The sequence below is a fragment of the Hemitrygon akajei genome, chromosome 5 (assembly GCF_048418815.1).
Source record: "Hemitrygon akajei chromosome 5, sHemAka1.3, whole genome shotgun sequence".
NCBI classification, from domain to species: Eukaryota; Metazoa; Chordata; class Chondrichthyes; order Myliobatiformes; family Dasyatidae; genus Hemitrygon; species Hemitrygon akajei.
In genome coordinates, this window is record NC_133128.1 from 190158425 (window position 1) to 190180613 (window position 22189).

At 40.3% G+C, this 22189-nt stretch overlaps 1 protein-coding gene across 1 annotated transcript in view; it reads left to right on the plus strand.

Moving 5' to 3' along the window:
• Window positions 1-551: 551 nt before the first annotated feature.
• Window positions 552-22189, plus strand: part of LOC140727262 (secretin receptor-like) — a 64336-nt gene continuing 42698 nt past the window's right edge. Inside the window, exons 1-4 of the mRNA XM_073044524.1 lie at window positions 552-804; window positions 899-989; window positions 1601-1718; window positions 21619-21726. Of these exons, the coding sequence (XP_072900625.1) occupies window positions 927-989; window positions 1601-1718; window positions 21619-21726 (289 nt within the window). The 5' untranslated portion in view covers window positions 552-804; window positions 899-926. The remainder of the gene's footprint in view (window positions 805-898; window positions 990-1600; window positions 1719-21618; window positions 21727-22189) is intronic.

Consider the following 22189-nt stretch of genomic DNA (forward strand, 5'->3'; position numbering starts at 1 on the left):
AATTGAAATGTTGCAAATCTAATTGGATCTAACTGATAATGCAGCTCAAAACAAGCACTTTAATATTATTAAACATCAACAAGTTACAATTTCACTGCCTGTTACGGAGATTAAAAAGCAGCTGCCTGGAAGCATAATACAACAATTCATCACCATGTTCCGATAAACTGCAATCATTGATTTTGCCCTGGGTTGGGTTCCTCCTCCTTCTTGTGTCCTTTGTTGCCGACTGAAGGATAATGAAATATCGGCAAATCTCAGAACACTGTCGGCCAGAGCAACGGCCAAAACAACAACAAAAAAGCCATCCCGCGGATCCCGGCCAGGATCGTGTCTTCGTGGTTTAAGCGGCTCTCGCAAGAGGTCGCGCATCTTCAGCCTCAGGTTTACTCACTCGGGACTTGCAAACTGAAGGGTGGGCGGGAGGCGTTTTATATACACTATTTTTTTTCCGCAGCTGAAACATTTGCGTGTATTGGCCCTCCTCTAACTGTGTAATCATTGACTTCGAGATACTGAAGATATAATCTGCAAATGTCAGCTCCCGAGGCATAAATCCTGCTGTAGTTGTCGGATTTTGATCAGTGGCAGGAGGAAACATTTACAAACAAGAACAGTTGTCGCGAAGAACTCAGCGAGTCCCGCAGCATCTGTGGAGGCAAAAGGCGCGAGTCGAGGTTTCCGATTAAGATCCCTTATCAGGACTTCTCCGGGATCAGAAGTTTACAATCCAGTTCTTCTTACAAGAAAAGGTTTCTCTCACGTCAAAGATCGACAAACGGACGGTCGTGCTTTCTTTGAACAGTAAGGTGACAGTTACATTCAGAAGTAAAAAGTAACAGGTATCTTCATTGGCAAGATTAAACGACCCCAAACGATTTATTTCAATTATATACAGGGCGGCAGAAATCCAAGGAGCACATCTTATGGGACATCTCCACACTATGAGGATCCTTCTCATTGTGATGTGCCTGGACGCTATCGCTATAGTAAGTAAACCGTTTACTTCTAGATCTAGTACAGGGGTCCCTCGGTTAATGTTTGGGGGGAGCATGGATAAAAAAGGTTAGTACCCCTTGATTTAGAAGTATGTCGAATAGAGGGTGTTCACTAACCTACTTGCATGACTAGAAGATCATGTCGGGAAAGAAAATTGATTTAGTTTCGGAGGATATATTCTTGATCTGAAAGGTTAACTGGTATTTCCTTCCACAGATGCTGCTTGGCTGGCTATTTGCTTCCAGCATTTATTCCTGCCTTTGTTAGCCTGGGCTAAGTGCGCCAAGCCGTGTTGGCGAAGTGCGCCAAGCCGTGTTGGCGAAGTGCGCCTAAGTGTGTACACAGTAATGCTTTAAGTACCGAACGAACACACGCGTGTTCATCCGTTGTGATATTCATTCCATCTGTTGCTTTAGTGCGGGCCATTTCAATTCACTTCGGTTACAACGAGTCCAGTATACGGCGTTACTGGCACAAACTTCACACGGAATTACATAGAGCTTTGCTTTATATATATATATATATATATATATATATATATATAATATTCGTTATACCAGATTAAAGGCTCTAACAGTAACTTTTATTTCCATTTGTTTAGGTGAGAAACAACCCCATACACTGTGATCTCCCGGCTATCCTACGAACAGAGAAGGAGCATTGCCTTGAAATATTGTCAGGCAACCAAATCCATTCTGAATCGCAGAAGCTTGAAGTAGGTAAGACCACATAGAGCAGATAGTATTCCTTGAGGCAGTCCAATATATATGTGTATAATGTGAAATATTTTCTAATGTTCAGAAGAACACTCAGAGACTGGGGAGCAGCTTTGCCATCCGATATCTAAATGGACCCTGCAACCATGAACACTGCCTCACTACTTTTTTATTGCTGTTTTACACTACTTATCTTAACTTAACAATTTGATATACATTTATATAAACTTACTGTTATTTACAGTTTTCCCTATATTATCATGTACTACTGCCACAAAGTTAACACATTTTAGTGACAAATGAAATGTGCAGTTTTGGTCACCGAATTACAGGAAGGATGTTAATAAGTTTGAAAGAGTGCAGAGAAGGTTTACAAGGACGTTGCCAGGACTTGAGAAACTGAGTTACAGAGAAAGGTTGAATAGGTTAGGACTTTATTCCCTGGAGCGTAGAAGAATGAGGGGAGACGATAGAGGTATATAAAATTATGATGGGTATAGATAGAGTGAATGCAAGCAGGCTTTTTCCACTGAGGCTAGGGGAAAAAAACCAGAGGACATGGGTTAAGGGTGAAGGGGGAAAAGTTTAAAGGGAACATTAAGGGGGGGCTTCTTCACACAGACTGGTGGGAGTGTGGAATGAGCTGCCAGATGAAGTGGTGAATGCGGGCTCACTTTTAACATTTAAGAAAAACTTGGACAGGTACATGGATGAGAGGGGTTTGGAGGGATATGGGCCAGGTGCAGGTCAGTGGGACTCGGCAGAAAAATGGTTCAGCACAGCCAGGAAGGGCCAAAACCCTGTTTATGTGCTGTAATGTTCTATGGTTCTAAATGCGGTGACATTAAACCTGATCCTGAATATAATTAGTCATCTTCCAAAACAACTTATCTCCTTTAACTGTGCTGGAACCAAATAACAAAAGATTCAACATACCAGTGAATATGTTCTCATTAATTTTCATTAAAATAGACATTGAAATGCTAGTGTATAAGAATGTATAGATTTGTCTGAAATTCCTCTTTACTATTTTAGTATTAGCACTAACCTGCATATTTCAACCTCTTAACAATTTCAAAGTTCAAAGTTCCAGCGAATTTATGTGCCAGTATCCTATGGCATATCTCCAGTTTTATAATTCTTCAATATTTTAAATGTCAAATAAGCAGAACATAAGATGAAAACAGTCAGTGTATTGTTCATATCTCATAGTGGTTTTGGATAGAGACACTGATCAAACAGATAACATACTTGTTCTGCTATAAATACTTCCTTTGATTTTTTTAAAGAAACAAATCTCAAATAATTAGATTAAATTATTGTTTAAATTAATGAGTATGATTTCATGAGAATTATATATTGTCAATTCCAGTATGGCTCAGGTTACCAAAGCAACATAACGCACTCTTAGAAACATAGAAACAGATAAACTACAGCACAATACAAGCCCTTTGGCTCACAATGCTGTGCCGAACATGTACTTACTTTAGAAATTACCTAGGGGTGCCCATAGCCCATTCTGGTGTTAATTAATAATTTATTATACTTTGTAAGTGGAAATGGAAATACAGATTTACTTAATTAAGTAGATGGACCAAATGGCTTGCTCCTGTGTTGTACTTTTTTATGACACTCTAGTAATAGATGCAGCCAACTTTTTATATTTCATTAATTTTATTAAAAGCATCTGTTTTACTAAAACCAGTTACAAAAAGATTCCAGGTTTCTCTGACTGTATATTATTCAGCAAGTCAGGTCAGTCAATTTCTAATAAGATATTAGACAGAAACTGAGCCAAATGAACTAACTGAAGCCTTGTAGTATAATTAAGTCAATAATTTGTTTCTGAAGTTCAGTAAATTCTGGTTAAATGTGTAAAACTGAAAGATGAATGCAAATGTAAGCGTCAGCTCAGAAACCACAGAATAAGCGAAACAATGGAAGTGCCAAACTATAAAAAATGATAGCGACTAGTGTTGTGTTTCATATAAAAGACCAATGTCAACAGTAGAAATACTCCATAAATATTGTTGGAGTAGATAGAATTGAAACAGAAAATTCATCAACAGTGATCAACATAGATAGATAGATAGATATTTTAATGATCCCAAAGGAAATTACAGTGTCACAGTCACATTACAAGTACACAGATATACAAATAAACAACTATTAGAAGAGAAGTAAGAAAGAATAAAAAATACGTTCGCTCAAACTGTCTGAAAGGAGGAGGTCATCACTTCCCTGGCTATAGGTTGACTCGTTATAGAGCCTAATGGCCGAAAGTAAGAATTACCTCATAGGTGCTCTTTGGAGCAGCACAGTTGACTGAGTCTATTACTAAAATTGTTCTTCTGTTCAGCCAAGGTGGCATGCAGAAGGTGAGAAACATTGTCCTGATGTGCTAGAATTTTCCGTAGGGTCCTTTGTTCTACCACAGCCACCAGTGTGTCCAGTTTGACTCCTATAACAGTGCGAGCCTTTCTAATCAGCCTGTTCTAATCTATTGAGCCTGTTGGCATCACCTGTGTTGATTTCATTGCCCAAGCACACCACTGCATAGAAGATTGTTCAGGCGACACAAACTGGTAGAACATGTGAAGGAGAGGCCTGCATACTCCAAAGGAGCTCAGTCTCCTCAGGAAGTAGAGGCAACTCTGGCCCTTCTTGTAAACAGCCTCTCTGTTGGTGCTCCACTTAACTCTGTCATCAGGTGCACTCCAAGGTACTTGAAGGTCCTCAACACATCCACATCCTCACTATCAATAGTAACAGGGAGCAGTGCAGGCTTCGTCTTCCTCAAGTCCATCACCATCTCCTTTGTCTTACTAATGTTGAGCTGTAGATGATTCAGCTTGCACCATTTGACGAAGTCCTCCACTAGGGCCCTGTATTCATCTCCTGACCTCCCTTTATGCATCCAACTATTGCTAATTCTTCAGATCCTTTCTGCAGATGACATGACTCAGTGTTGAATCTAAAGTCTAAGGTATACACCATCCAAGCCACTGAAAAGGGAGAGAAAAGGAAATCTACTTCAGTCCTGAAGAAGGGTCTCGGCCCAAAACATTGCCTGTTCTCTATTGATGCTGCTGAGTACCTCAAATATTTTGTGTGTGAGTTGCTTTGAATTTCTAGCATCTGCAGATTTTCTTGTGTTCCAGATATTGTTGTAGGTCAATATTCAAAGAGAAAAAAGGCCATGCTTATAAAATAATAGAATTCATTTTTATAATCCTGTTAGCAAGGGAAAATGCTATGTTGCTGCTGCCATCTAGTGGTTTATATGGATACTATTAAATATCAGTAAATACTGACTGACAGCATAGAATAAACTTCTAAAAAAACTCAATCAAACCAATTAGGTAATTTATGTTATATTGCATGTTGTATTGCCATTGAGTAGTAGGTTATGCTTGGTGATATCATCTTATAACACATATACTGCCCCCACTGCTGGCCTGCAGGTCACCCAAGGGAGAGGTTTAGCACCTGATCAGCATCTCGTGAAGCCATGGGAGCAGGTGGTGCATATCATAGGTCCTGGTTTCACAACCACTGATGCCATGCAGACAATCTCTGAAGAGTATTGATAATGGCTGGGGGCGGGGAGAAGGGAGGTCACCCACCTTCTAAGACACTGCCCAGAAGAAAGCTTCGGTAGAAAAATTTGGCAAGAACAATCATGGTCACCTACGTCATACAAAATGACCCATAATGATGATGGGTCCTAAAACAAAGTAAATTCTGAAAATCATTCAGTGTTTTCTTCAAGTGAAGATCTGTTTTGGGAGTAGAAGTGGTACGTGCATAGTTTTGTAATTTAAAAATTAATTCACAGTCATGTTTAGAAACTTGTCAACTGAACAGGATGCATGGATCATTCACTTTCATTTCATGCAATTAGTTTACTATATTGACATATTTGTGTAAAAATTTGAGTTTTGCTGCATATCCCGTTACTTACTGCCCATTACACCGCTGGTGTTTAGGGCAGCAGTGAAGGTCCTCCATCCCTGTGGTGTTCGTCATGTAGGAAACTTCCTCTCGGTTTTCACTACCGTCAGTCATGCAAGTCCCGGTGGAGACTTGGGAATACCATCACACTCAGATGTAGTGGATTCCTCATTGCTGTTTCCGTAACAATATTGATATACTAGTCAGGGCTGTTAGCCCTGAGCTGAACCCCTGAACCCAGCAGACCGGTGAACCACTCTTAGTCTGTCCACTAGCCTTTGACCTGTTTTCATGGTGACCCTTCCCAAATCCAAGGCATAAAGCTCTGACTCCAGCAAATATAGCTCTCCAGGTCATTGAGGAACACAAGCATGCGAACCTCGACAAGGCTGTGGTCTTCTTGGAGGTTGTTGCATATTTGCTAAGATTATTTTATGTGGAAATAGATATGTTACAAATGTCTTCCTTGGAATTGAAGGCACTAGCTTAGACATTCAATATTTGAAAATAACTTAAGAAGTTCTGAGAAGAAGTAAAATCAGGCAGCAGGAGTGAATTGTTAAGCTAGGTGTACAAGCAGCACACACAAAATGCTGGAGAAACTCAGCAGGCCAGGCTGCATCTATGGAAAAGAGTACAGACAATGTTTCAGGCCGAGACCCTTCAGCAGGACTGGAGAAAAACAGTTGAGGAGTAGATTTAAAAGGTGGGGTGAAGCGAGAGAGAAAGACAAGGTGATAGGTGAAACCTGAAGGGAGAGGGATGAAGTGAAGAGCTGGGAAGTTGATTGGTGAAAGAGATACAGGGCCGGAGGAAGGGGAGTCTGATAGAAGAGGGAGCACAGAAGACCATGGAAGAAAGAAAAAGGGGAGAAGCACCAGGGGGACATAATGGGCAGGCAAGAGATATGGTGAGAGAGAGCAGGAAATAGGGAATGGTGAAGGTGGGGGGGCATTACCAGAAGTTCGAGAAATCCATGTTCATGCCATCAGGTTGGAGGCTATCCAGACGGAATATAAGGCATTGTTCCTGCAACCTGAGTGTGGCCTCATATTGGAATGGGAATGGAAAGTGGAATTGAAATGGGTGACCACTGGGAGATCCTGTGTTTTCTGGCAGGTGGAGTGTAGGTGCTCGACCAAGCAGTCTCCCAATCTACGTCGGGTCTCACCAACATACAGGAGGCCACATTGGGAGCACCAAACACAGTAAATGACTCCAACAGACTCAAAGGTTAAGTGTCACCTCACCTGGAAGGACTATTTTGGACCCTGAATGGTAGTGAGGGAGGAGGTGTAGGGGCAGGTGTAACACTTGTTCCGCGTGCAAGGATAAGTGCCAGGAGAGAGATTATGGGGAGAGACGAATAGACAAGAGAATCACATAGGAAGTGATCCCTGCGGAAAGCAGAAAGTGGGGAAGTGGCGGGGGAGGGAAAGACGTGCTTCGTGGTTGGATATGGCCAAGTGTACAGATCTTTTTGGGATATATCACACCGGCATGAGAAATGTTCACTCCCGTTTTCACTGCTTCTCAGCAGGTGGCATAGGCATGTTGAGACTTGGTCACACATTTATCAGTGGTCCTACAACAGCCATCAATAATCTTGTTTTGACAGTATTTGCAGTAAAACCTTAGGGACCACCTGATTCCTTGTGTATTCTCCATTTACAGAACCCCAGTATATCTTTAGACTGATTGGGGGATCTGATTGCAATAAGATTAACTTGATCTTGAACAACTTTACGGTGTAATAGGCATAAAGTTTACCTGTAGCAGACCTTAGAGGTGCACGTGGAGTCTTATCAACATTATAAATTATTGTAGGCTGAAGAAAAATGATGCTTCTCATTCTTTCAAAATATATCATAGTCTGTGCCACTGATTGCTGAACTTAGTTAAATACACCTTTCAATGCTCACAGAATATTGGAAGTCAAGTACATATGCAAAACTTCCAATCTACATGTTAAAGTATCAATGGTGGCAAAGGTATCATTTGTATTTGTATTTTAATGTGCTACCCTGTGTGGTGGGGTGGAGATGCGTCTCTACTAAAGGGAATGTAAGGTGCTCCTTCCCTCCACTAGCCTGCAAGTCACCCTTGGGCAAGGAGTAGCACCTGCTTAGACCCCGCCCCCATTCCTCCTTCGATCAGGGTCACATGGAAGCTGGTGGTGGATGGGTGTATGAGCAACTAAGCAAATTATAAGTCCTGGTTATGTGACCACTGACGCCAGACAGACAATCTCTGACAATTATTGATAATGGCTGGGGTCACCTGTTTTGTAAAAATACTGCCCAGAAGAAGGTGATGGCCAATCACTTCCGTTGAAAAATGTTGCCAAGTTCAATCACAGTCATGGAAAGACCATGGTTACCCATGTCATATGACACAGCACATACTGATGATAATGATGGCCCAGTGTTGCATATAGGAAATGAGGATTTTGTGGACAGTGAATTCAGGGCGTGCATGGGGATGTGCAGAGTGTCTGGAGCAGCTCTTGTCAGTAGGAATTATGCTGGAAGTTTGCTGAAACATCAGAATAAGATCTAAACTATCAAGTTTGAATCCAAATATCTATTAGGTTGAAACGTCACAGCAAAATAATGCACAGAATTATAGTGTATTGATTTAACATTGATTCATCCATAAGGTTACAGCACTAAATAGTGCTCTCCACCTTTCAATACTGAAGGATAATTAGCCGATAAAATTATTTCACTTAAGGATCTGAGACTTCCATTTATATATTCACTGAACAATTTTGAATGCTAGTATTCATGTATATCAAAATTAATACTGAAAGCTTGTGGTTATTATTAACTTCTATGATTTTCAGACTTATTTAAGTTAGGTGTGTAAAATGAGCTTTTCAATAACATTAAGACATGTTTTTCACTGGACCTCAGTACATATGACAAAACTAAACCAGTTCACCAATTTCCCTGTAAAAATTTGGCACCACGGTATCTTAAATGTTGTTATTACAGTTTGGGGCATTCTGGAATTTGGAGTTCATTTCTGGCACTGTTCTGTTCTGGCAACTCCACAGAAAGTAGAGGCATTGGTGAGCTTTCTTGGTTCTGTAGGAGATGTCTGGTACTATGAGAGGTTGTGAGGGATGTGCACTTCCAGAAGTTTGAAACTATTTGTAGTTCCCACTGCAATGCCGCCGATTTGAAGAGGGGTGTGAGTGGTGACAGTTCTCCTGAAGTTCTCCATTGTCTTGCTGACATTGAGGAAGAGGTTATTTGCCTAGCGCCAGGCCTCGAGCTCTTCCATCTCCTCACTGTAAGCCATCTCATCGTTTGTTGGTGATGAATCTCACCATTGTTGCTTCATCAGTGAACTTGAATGCGATTATTCAGGTGTTTTGCCATGTGGTCATGTGTAAGTAGCACGTACAGCAATGGACTCAGCACACAGCCCTGAGGGTACCCGTGATGAGGATGATGAGAAGGGAGGAGTGGTTGACCTAAAGTCTGTTGATTAGGAAGTCCAACACCCAGTTGTACAATGTTGTACTTAGACTGAGAAGTAGGAATTTGTTCACCAAGGTCCCTGGCACAATAGTGTTGAATGCCGAACTGAAATCCAGAAACAGCATTCTGATATGTATCCTCTCTAGCCACAGGCAATGTCCTGGAAGGCTGGCAAGTAACTAATATAGTTCAATTACTCAAGAAGGGAAATAGGAATAATCTTGTGAGTCTCATGTCAGTGACAGGGAAGCCACTAGGGAGGATTCTCAGGGAATCTTTCATGAAGCATTTGGAAAACAATGGCTTAATTTCTATGTTTCGATGTTTTAATTAAGGACAGTGAACATGACTTTGTTCAGGGCAAATTGTGTCTTACTAACTTGATTGAGTTTTATGAGGAGGTGACAAAGGTGACTGATGAGTGCTGTCTGCATGCATTTTATTCAGGACCTTCTTAGGCAGCTCATCCAGAAGATTAAGATGTGTTGGATCTATGGTGAATTAATTTAGCAGAAATAGCCATTTAGTTCATCAAATCCACTCCACCAGTTCATCATGACTGGTCCATTTCCCTCTCAACCCCAATATTCTGCCTTCTCCTGATATCCCTTTATGTCCTGACTAATCAAGAATCTTTCAGCCTCTGCCTCAAATATACCCAATGATTTAGCTTCCACAGCCACCTTTGGCAATGAATTCCACAGATTTACCACTCTCTGGCTAAAGATATTCCTCCTCATCTCTGTTCTAAATGGATGCTACTCTATTCTGAGGCTGTGTTCTCTGGCCTTAGACACCACCTCTTCACATGCACCCTTTTGAGGTCCTTCACCATTTGATAGGTTTCAGTGAGATCCCCCTTCATTCTTCTGAATTCCAGTGAGTACAAGCTCAGAGTTATTCCAAGCCAAGTTGGCTGTTTGGATTCAGAATTGCTGCTGCCAAAAAAAAGAATTCATGACATATGTGGATAAACCTGATTCTGATATGGGTCTCCGTTATGGACTGAGAGTGGGAAAAGAGCAGGGAGAGGGGATTCGTGGTTGGAAAAGGGAGAAGGGAGAGGAGAGGGAGCAGGAAGCACCAGAGAGACATTCTATAATAATCAATCTGATTCTGATCCTGATTCAATAAACCAATTGTTTGGAATCAAATGACCTTGCCTGGTGTCTCAGGGCTGGGTGTGTCCAATCCCATGCCTGCCCTCCCCCACCTCCCCCCCCCCCCCCGCCCTGGCACTCCTTCTCTGCCACCTGTTCCACACCCCTCCTATGGTGATCCACACTTGCCATTCCCAGCATCCTTTGCTCCAGCCAGATTTACAAACTCGCTCTCTGCTCCACATTGATAAATACAGTACTGTGCAAAAGTCTTAGACACCCTAGCTAAATATATATATATATATATATATATATATATGTATGTATGTATATATGCCTAAGTCTTTAGTATAGTACTGTACCATGATGGTGGGCCATTTTACCTGTGATTGTACAAAATCTGTGACAGCACAAAACCCTAACTTTGTTGTTTTGGAAAGACCCCTGCTAACAGTAAATTCAACAGACATCATTCAAGATAGGTACATACATTTGCCCAGTGAAATGACTAGATCATCCACATAATGCACAATGCATTTCCTTCAGCTGATCAGAAATGAACTCAGTGCCCTGGTTGAGGATGATGAAAATGAGTATCATATCATATTATCTTGTCAAGTACACCATCTGATCTGCCTCTGCTAACTGCAATATCATCAATTATAATTCCAACCAGGGGTTCCCAACCTGGGGTCCACAGACCCATTGGTTAATGGTAGGGGTCTGTGGCATGGAAAAAGGTTGGAAGTCCAGATTCCAGCACTCTCACACAACATGCTGGCAGAAAACTTTTAAGAAATTATGGACCTCAGCTTGAACCTCAGACCTATTAAGTGATTTGGTGCAGCTGCTCATTGCCTGATCCAGCTGAGCTACCAGATATATCCCATAAAACTTATCATTACATTTTATTTACAGCTTATAGTAAGGAGCCAGATATCTGTGCTCTTTCCTTTCGGTGTTTAGTTGACATATTCTCTGATTGTCATTGCAATATCGATGATCTGTGACTTTAAAAGTTCAAAGTAAATTTATTATCAAAGTACATATATGTCACCATATACAACCCTGAGATTCATCTTCTTCCAGACATCATCAATAAATCTACAAAATAATAATCATAGCAAATTCAATGAAAGACCTCACCAACTTGTGTGTTCAACCAGTGTGCAAAAGACAGCAAACTGTGCAAATACAAAAATAAAGAAATAATACTAATAAATAAATAATCAATAACTATTGAGAACATGAGATGGCGTCCTTGAAAATGAGTCCATGGGTTCTAGGAACATTTCAATGATGGGGCAAGTGAAGTTGAGTGAAATTATCCCCTTTGGTTCAAGAGCCTGATGATTAAGGGGTAATGACTGTTCCTGGTGTGTGACTAGTGGTGTGAGCCCTGATGGGAGTAGTGAGAAGAGAGCATGTCCTGGGTGGTGGAGAGGTCCCTGATGATGGATGCTGCTTTCCTGCAACAGCATTTCATGTAGATGTGCTCAGTGGTGGGGAGGGCTTTATCTATGATGGACTGGGCCGTATCCACTACTTTTTGTAGGGCTTTCTGTTCAAGGGCATTGGTGTTTCCATACCAGGCTGTGATGCAACCAGTCAATACACTCTCCACCTGTAGAAGTTTGTCAAAGTTTTAGATGTCATGCCGAATCTCTGCAAACTCCAAAGGAGGTAGAGGTGCTGCCATGCTTTCTGCTTACTGTTAGTGATCGTGTATTTTGACTTTTCTGACACTGCCAGTGAATATCAGAAGACATATCAAAGTTCAAAGTTTAAAGTAAAATTTATTATCAGTAAAATTATATATGTCACCACATATAACCCTGAGATTCAATTTTCTGCAGAGATACTTAGCAAATCAATAGGATAGTAACTATAACAAGATCAATGAAAGATCAACTAGAGTGCAGAAGACAACAAACTGTACAATACAAATATAAATGAATGGGAATAAATAACAACAACATGAGATAATGAGATAAAGATGTTGTGGGAACATCTCAATGAATAGACAAGTGAGTGTAATTATCCCCTTCTGTTCAAGAGCCTGATGGTTGAGGGGTAGTAACTGTTGTTGAACCTGGTCATGTGAGTCCTGAGGCTCTTGTACCTTCTACCTGATGGCAACAGCGAGACAAGAGCACTGGCCTGGGTGATGAGGATCTCTGATGATGGATGCTGCTTTCCTACAACAGTGTTTAGATACGCTCAATGGTTGGGAGGGCTTTACCTATGATGTACTGGGCAGAAAGTTTATGGCACCTGGAACAGGTAGCTTTACAGATCTAAATATGTTTTAAAAAAAGTTTTAGAATAGATTAAGGATCTGCTGAGATAAAATTACCTGAGGAGTGAGAGGTTACGAGAGTACTACCCCTGTAATATCCACCCTTACTACACCACCCAAGTCTCCGGCAATAAACTGATTTGGCATTCAATACTTTAACTTTGTACGATGCTCCCCACCCCCATTCCATTAAAAAAGTGGTGCCTGAACCTTGCCTGCAGTTGGCTAAGTAATTCATAAACAGATGCTATCTAGATACTCTACAATAGCTTAACTGGGAAGATCATTTTTGCAACCACAATAAATGGAGTCAGTGAGTGCACAGAGAGTGTTTGATTGATTAACCTTTTACAACTGGCAACAATGAGTTTATATTGATTTGTGAAGCACTGAACCACATCAATAAAATGATGGAGGATTTTCATGCAAGCTTTAATATAAATGAGCATAGTTTTTTCTATGAAGATAATTTTATACATCCTTAAATCCATAGTTACCATGTTGTGGAATAATTTACTTAATTATATTGAAAAGCAAATAAGCTTTGATCATTATTGATCATATCATTGTGGAAGTGGAAAATACTTGGATTTATTATACAAAGGAGATCCAAAATACAATGTTCTCACAATAGTGGGATAACCCAGCAGAGGAAAGCCATAGTGGTCAGATCCCTGGCACTGAATCTGGCTCAGTGGCTTAGAGAGGAAGTGAGGCGAGGAGACAAACTGTAGTGATCTGGAGGTTCTGTGGGTGAGAACAAGATGGTTTGTTGCCTCCCAAGTACCATGTTTAGTGACATCTCGGATCAAGTCCACAGCATTCTTAAACCGGAGGCTGAGCAACCAGAAGCTGTGGTCTATGTAGGTAGGAAGGGTGACGAGGTCCTGCACAGTGAGTTCAGGGAGTTAGGTGCTAAGTTAAAGGAGAGGACCTCCAAGGTTGTGATCTTTGGATTGCTACCTATCCCACCTGCTAGTAAGACCAGAAAGCTTAACATATGACTAAGGAAGTGGTGCAGGAGGGAGGGCTGTACCACCCTTTGCAATTAAATCCTCAACTTCCTAACTGGAAGAGTACAATCTGCGTGGATTGGTGATAATAGTTCCTCCTCACTGGTGCACCTCTGGGGTGTGTGCTTAACCCACTGCTCTACTCTTCTATACCATGACTATGTGGCTAGATGGCTCAAATGCCATCTATAAATTTGCTGATTCTAACATTGTTGGTAAAATCTAGGATGGAGATGAGGGAGCGTACAGGAGTGAGATATACCAGCTAGTTGCGTGGTGTCGCAGCTACAACCTGGCACTCAATGTCAGTAAGACTAAAGAGCTGATTGTTGACTTTAGGAAGGATAAGATGAGTGAACACAAACCAATCCTCATAGAGGGATCAGAAGTGGAGAGAGTGAGTTATTTCAAGTTGCTGGGTGACACTCTGAGGATCTAACCTGGTTTCAACATATCGATGCAAATATAAAGAAGGCAAGACAGCGGCTATACTTCATTAGGAGTTTGAAGAGATTTGGTGTGTCAACAAATACAATCAAAATCTTCTATAGATGTACCATGGAGAGCATTCTGACAGGTTGCATCACCGTCTGGTATGGGAGGGGCCTCTGCACAGGACCGAAAGAAGGTCGTAAAATTAGTCAACTCCATCTTGAGTACTAGCCTCCATAATATCCAAGACATCTTCAAGCAGCAGTGCCTCAGAAAGGCAACGAGCATTAGAAGGGACCCCCATCTCCCAGGGCAAGCCCTCTTCTCATTGTTACTGTCAGGAAGGAGGTACAGAAGCCGGAAGGCACACACTCAGCGATTCAGGAACACCTTCTTCCCCTCTGCTATAGGATTCCTAAATGGACAGTGAACCCTTGAACACTACCACACCTTGTAAAAAAAATACTGGTTCTGTTTTTGCACTATTTTTAATGCATTCAATATATGTAGATATAATTGCAGAAATTTATTTATTTTTCCTTTCTATATTATCGTGTATTGCATTGAACTGCTGCTAATAAGTTAACAAATTTCATGACACATGCCAGTGATAATAAAACCTGACTCTGATTGTGATTCAGATTCAGATTTTTGGATTACTGGGCTCCCTTGCAGGGAACAGTTTGCACCTGAAATGGAGGGGAACTAATATCCCTGCGGGAGGCTTGGTAGTGCTACATGGGGTGGTGGGTGTTAAAATAGAGATGCAGGGAGATGGGGGCCGGAGTGCCAGAGCAAACAGAGGAGTGGTTGTGGAGAAAGATGATAAGCCTTCATGCAAAGTCAGGAATCGAAAGGTTGAGCATGGTGGGACTAATGTTTTGAGTTGTATAGATGGTGGATTTAGGTTAATTGGGCAGCCACTTATTTGGGACAACTCTGAAAGAACAAAAACTAATGAGAAAATAGTTGGGATTCCCTTTGTTTATTTGGGACACTATGTTGCTTAATTGGTACAGGAGACTGTTGCTGAACAGTTTCTAACTAGCATCAGTCGTGTGCAGTTGTGTGGCCGTTAGGCACTACACAGTGATTGGAGCAAACAGTTATTAAATAATGTCAGTTACATGTTTCTTTGTTCAAAACTCAGTGATTTCTGTTGGCAAGAAATAAGCAATAAGAGAATTCAGAACAGTTTTGCTCACTGCAGTTTCAAGCATTGAGGCTTGGACATGCCAGAAATGGCCAGAAGTGAAAATGAAATTATTTCACTGTTTCAACAAGTTAGGAACTACAAAGAATTTGAAGATATTGATAATCATCTTGAATGATATAATGAAAATGAAGATTTGGAGAATGCACTGGGTGTCAGTGATGATTTTGTTTATTTACAGTACATCGAAGACTCAACTAGAGAGAGTGCGATACTAGATTTCTCATTAGGGAATGAGACAGGGCAGGTGATAGAAGTTTGTGTAGGGGAACACTTTGCATCCAATGACCACAAAACCATATATATGCAAAGACAATGATCTGGTCAGCAGGATGAGGTTCTAAATTGGAGAAAGGCCAATTTTGGTGGTATTAGAAAGGATCTGGTATTTGTGGATTGGGGCAGGCTGTTTTCTAGCAAAGATGTACTTGGTCTTCAAAAGCCTTCAAAAGTGTAATTTTGAGAATACAGAGTTTGTATGTTCCTGTCAGAATGAAAGGCAAGGCTAATAGGTTTATGGAACCTTGGTTTTTGAGAGATATTGAGGCCTTAGTTAAGAAAAAGGAGGTGCCAAGTAGGTATAGGCAGGTAGGAACAAATGAAGCACTTGAAGAGTATAAGAAATGCAAGAGAACACTTAAGAAGGAAACTAGAAGGACTAAAAGAAGGCATGAAGCTGCCCTGGCAGACAAGAATCCTAAGGGCTCCTATAGATATATTAAGTGCAAAAGGATAGCAAGGGACAAAATTGTTCCTCTGGAAGATCACAGTGGTGATGTGTGCATGGAGCCAAATGAGATGGGGAGATATTAAATGGATTTTTTGCTTCTGTATTTACTCAGGAGATGGACACAGTCTAAAGATGTCGGGAAATGCAGCAGCAAGGTCATAGACCATATGCAGATTACACAAGAAGAGGTGTTTGGTGTCTTGAGGCAAATTAGAGTGGATAATTCCCCAGTACCTGGCAAGGTGTTCCTTTGGACACTATTGCAGAAATTACAAGGGCCCTAGCAGAATTTTTTAAAGCATCCTTTGCCACAGGTGAGATGCCGGAGGGTTGGATGATAGCTAATGTTGTTTAAGAAAGGCTCTAAGAATAAGCCAGGAAATGATAGGCTTGTGAACCTGACATCAGTAGTGAGGAAGTTATTGGAAGAATAAACTCTTCTTGGGCTTCCAGCCGGGTACAGGCAGGTTAGGTTTCCTGGATTTTTCATTGGCCCTTCTCAGGGCCCAATTCATTTCCTCCACTTTGTGGCCATTCTGTAGGAACGCCATGTGTAATCACCTTACTTCCTTGTGGAGACTCTCTGGGTCCAGCTATTGCCAATTTCTACATGGACATCTTTGAGGAGAGGGTGCTGAATTCATCATCCTTATGCCCCAAATGCTTCTACAGATAAATCATGACACCTTTGTATTGTGTCCTCATGGACTCCAAGCACTCCAACAGTTCCACGACCATCAGAACAGCATACATCCAAAGATTGCCTCCCATTCCTAGACATTCTAATACAACGTAAACCAAATGGTAGCCTCAGACATTGGAAATCCATTCAAACAAACTTAAACCTCAGCAATAACAGCCACCATCATGCCTCCCAACATAGAACAGTTCTTTCTACTTTGATTAACCCTGAGAAAACTGTTTTGGACTCGGAGAGTCTCAATGAAGAAATAAGAAGATCCTGAAGTTCCTACGTCTTATAAGGTACATGACGTTCTTACAGAATAGCTACAAGGTGAATGAAATCAATCGGACCTTTAGAAAGGGCCGACAAAAAATCCAAGAAATGTAACAAGGAGGAGGAACCTGTCATTACCGCCTGTCTTCACACTGTTTCCACAGTTTCTGGAAGGATTGCCAGGCATTCAAGATGAGGTACTAAATTGAATTAGACATTGGCTTTGTGGGAGATGCCGGACAGCGGTAGCAGATGGTTGCCTCTCTGACTGGAGGCCTGTGACTAGTGGTGTGCTGCAGTGGTTGGTGCTGTTGTTTCTCATCTATATCAATGATCTAGATAATGATATGGTAAACTGGATCAGCCAATTGGTGGATTTGGGGTATAATGGATAGCAAGGAAGACTGTAAAAGCTTGCAGCAGTATCTGGAGCACCTAGAAAAATGAAAAATGGCAAATGGAATTTAAAGCAGTGAAGTATGAGGTTTTACACTTGACAAAGGACCAACCAGGGTAGGTGTTAGAAAGTGATTGCTGGGCACTGAGGAGTGCGGTAGAACAGAGGGATCTGGGAATACAGATCCCATAATTCCCTGAAAGTGGTGTCACAGATAAATAGGGTAGTAATGAAAGCTTTTGGCATATTGTCCTTCATAGATCAGTTTATTGAGTACAGGAGATAGAATGTTATGTTGAAATTGTATAAGACATTGGTGAGGCCCAGTTTGGAGAATTATGTGTAGTTTTGGTCACCTACCTGCAGGAAAGATGTAAATAAAATTGAAGAGTACAGAGAAAATTTACAAGGATATTGCTGGGTCTGGAGGTCCTGAGTTATAAGCAAAGATTGAATAAGTTATGACTTTATTCTCTAGAATGTAGAAGATTGAGGAGAGATTTGATAGAGGTATACAAAATTATGAGGGGTGTATATATATATAAAAAACTGGCTTTTTTTCCAGAAAGGTTGGATGAGACTTGCACTAGAGATCATGGATTAAGGGTGAAAAGTGAAATGTTTAAGGGAAACATGAGAGGGAACTTCTTTACTCAAAGGGTGGAGAACTGCCGATTAAAGTGATGGATGCAGGTTTGATTTCAGCATTTAAGGGAAATTTGGATAGATACATGTATGGGAGAGATATGGAGGGTTATGGCCTGGGTTCAGGTCGATGTGACTAGGGAAAATTGTGCTGTAGTGTTCTGTAACTCTATTATGCGACATTGTGAACAACAAATACATTACAGTGGATTAGAATAAGTACAAAGGAACTGTAAATTCATGAAAAATGTTTATTCAGGTCCTGGATGGTGGGAAGTGTAAAGGTGAAAGCTCAAGTTTTGCATCTTATGGAAGTTACAAGGGATTGGGCTATAGCGTCATTGATAGAGATGGAAGAATGGATCAAGCAGTTATAAATGGAGAGATTCCTTTCAAATTCTGAAAGGACAAGGTGAAGCAATCTTGCTAGAGTTGGTGGAAAGTGAAATGATGTCCCATTGATTTCAGACACTGGTGGGTTGGAAGAAAACAGCCAGGAGATCTCTTCTTACTCTGCTCAAGAGGTGAGGAGTGAGAGCGGAGATGTGGGAAAGGGCTCCGTCCACTAGGGCAGAGGAGAAGTGGAGATCAGGAGGAAGGAAGACATTGAAAAGTAACTGGTGCAGAAAGTCCTATCATCAGAACAAATGCAGCTGGGACAGGGAAACTGGGAGAATGCAATGGGGAATATTGGGTCAGGAGAGGATTTTGATGGCACAGTGATGTGGGCCCCCTATTGTATAGGGATAGACGAATTAGGACCATAGTCATGTTCATGCACCATGGCTACATTGAGCTAAGCTGAACCATTCCACTGCTATTGTAAAGTCTATGGTACTACCTGTCTGTTAATGAGTGATAATGCGAGGGAATGAAGGTAAAATTGTGTCATTTAAAGAAATATCTAATCGTTATGATAATATTTTGAGGTTGTTATATTTGTGATTACAGTTTTAACACTGAAATCAACAACCAAAACAAATCCTTAAGAAATAACTACCTGTGTAAAACCTCTGGCAAATGTAACTTAACTCTTGGTAACTGTTGTGTATTTAATGTTTCAGTGATGTTTGGGTAATATTGTAAGTGTGTTGTTGATTAGGCATTCTTGTTCATTTAAGTTATTCATTATGGGTTATATGTAAAAATAACATGACACAACCACATGATACGTGCGCGCCCCACTTAAAGACAAAGATAGACTCACATTTCAGACTCTCGTGTCTTCCTTTGAATTAGTTTAATGTTTTGAAGCTACAAAATATAACAGTAACCAACATCAATACAAAATTGATTTAAAATTATTACAGTGTGCTGAGAGAAACTATGAGGCTCCATGATTAATTTTAAAACAAGCTTTGAACTGAAGGAAAATGTTCATATGCACATAATCAGGATGGATTTGGAATTTGACCATGGTGTACTTCTCCAAGCTCTTGCAGGGCCAACAAAAAAATCACAAAGGTGGTCGCAGCAAATGTTTTTCTGTCCACTAGCCTTTAAAGTAGGAGTCATCGGAAAAATTTCAGAATGGTGGCAAAATCACACTTTTCCCATTGAAACATTTTTGTTGCCTTAATAATATTTGGAATGAAATTTTTAAATCAATCAGTTCATGGATTTACAGCAAGCAGGCAGGAAGGAGATTGCACAACAAAGGCAGGATTGCAATTATCAAATTGTCAGTACTGTCTGATAAGGAGGACTCAGATGAAACTTAAGCAAATGCAAAAAACTATTAAAAGTACTGGTGCACTGAAAGAAATATGTTAAAATCTATCCGCAGAAGACTATAGATTTACTTCCAAGGACTCATTGTCTCATGATCTTGAACTTATTGCTTATTTATTTATTATTATTTTGTTTTCTTTTGTATTTAGACAGATTGTTGTCTTTTGCACAACAAGACTGTTTGTCCCTATTGTGCAGAAGACAACAAACTGTGCAAATGCAAAAAGAAGAAACAATAATATAAATATATAAGCAATAAAGTTGAAGAACATGAGATGAAAAATCAGTGAAAGTTGAGTCCATAGGTTGAGGGAACATTGGTTTTAAATTCAACATTTCTTGTATTTACTGTGAATGCCTGCAAGCAAGTGAATTTCAGGGTTGTATATGGTGACATGTATGTACTTTGATAGTAAATTTACTTTGAACTTTGCATAATATTTAAATTAATATACTGTTTGCAAGAGAATTGTGACAGGGTGATTGACTGAACAATTAAGGATTGATGAGATCCTTTGGACAATCACTCTGTGTGTGCTTTCAGAGAGGTTCAAAGGCGGGTGTCAAAGGTTTTAAGGTGAGGTTCAAATTGCTGGGTGTCAATATCCCTCACGATCTAACCTGGACCCAACATATTGATACAACCATAAAGAATGCAAGAAAGTGCCTATAGTTCATTAGTAATTTGAGGAGATTTGGCATGGCACCAAAAACACTCACAAATTTCTACAGATGTACCATGGAGAGCATTCTAACTGGCTGGATCACCGTCTGATATGGGGCTGGGCTACAGCACATGATTGAATTAAGCTGCAGACAGTTGTAAACTTAGTCAGCTCCAGCATGGGCACTAGACTCTGTAGCATCCAGACGTCTTCAAGGAGCAATGCCTCAAAAAGGTGGCATCCTTCATCAAGGACCCCCCATCACCCAAGACGTGCCTTGACCTCATCACTACCATCAGGAAGGAGGTGCAGAAACCTGAAGGCACACACTCAATGATTCAGGAACAGCTTCTTCCCCTCTGCCATCTGATTTCTGGATGGACATTGAACCCATGATCACTACCTCACTACTTTTTTTTTGCACTACTTATTTAATTTAACTATTTGATATATATATACTTGCTGTAATTCACATTTTTGCTCTCTATTATGTATTGCATTATACTACTGACACAAAGTTAACAAACTTCATGACATATGATGGCGATATTAAATCTGATTCTGATATGAGTCAAAGTTACAGTTATTGTGAAGAATTAAAACTGTATGATATTGTACATGGCCCCTATTAGTGTATAGAATGTAAGTACTTGAATCTTATGATTTTTGGCAGTTTCTTGTAATATCTTTTAATTTTTCAATGACTTTTCACACTGTAATTTATTTGTGACACATTTTTCAGTCTTTATAAACTTTAAACAAGAGCCTGGGTTGTCCTGCTCTGATATCTCCAATGAGTTTTTATCACATCTAGGTGGATTCAGAGGATAGGTGTGAGGGAAAACTAAATGCACTGAAAAAGATCACGGGGAAATTTCATCTTTTCAAACTCTCTGCTTGAATTATTTGGACTAATTCCTCTGACTTTCATTGTTCACTCAAACACCATAAATCCTGTTTCAGTTCCCAAACTCATTGTGTAAGTAATATCTTCTTAGGGGAAAGAATTATTTTTAATGGGTCAAGACATCAGGTGTTCATAATACAAATTAGAATAATTGGAATGGATAGAAATTTTACAAACATTAAATGTGGAAACAGTTTACTGTAAGCGGACAATCATAGGTGAACTAGATTTATTCTTTAAGATATTAATATGTTTGTAGTGGAGGATAAAAGCTTATTTTAGATGGACAAGCACTGGTGAACTATGTTTATTCTTTAAGAACACCATTTGGTCTAAGCACTTTTTCTCTGTTTCTGTTTATATTACACCAGGGTGTGATGGCATGTGGGACAACATGACATGCTGGCCCTCCTCCTCGTTGGGAAAGACTGTTGCTGTACCTTGTCCCAAGGTGATTTATCTTTTGACTCATAAAGAAGGTAAAAAAACAATGGCAAATAACTTATTTTTTAAACTAAAGTTTCATCCCAAAGTATTAAATGAGAAATCCAATTTATTTTCATATTTTCTTCTGAACAACTACTTTTTCTTTTGAGATAAAGTTTACAATATTCTTATAGTTTCTGTTTCATTACTACACATTAAAAGTGGAACAATATGATTGAATTCCAGCTGATAGTATGAATATCAATTTCTCCTTCTGGTTAAAAAATTCCCTCCCGATCTCCTCTTCTTCTGGCCCCCACTTTGGGTTTCCTCTTCTCACCTGCCTATCACCTCTCCTGGTGCCTCTCCTCCTTCTCTTTCCCCTATAATCCACTCTTCTCTCCCATCAAATTCCTTCCTCTGCAGCCCTTTACCTTTCCCACCCACCTGTCTTCACCTATCACATTCTAGCTGTCCTCCCTCTCCTCACCTACCTTTTTATCCTGATGTCTTCCC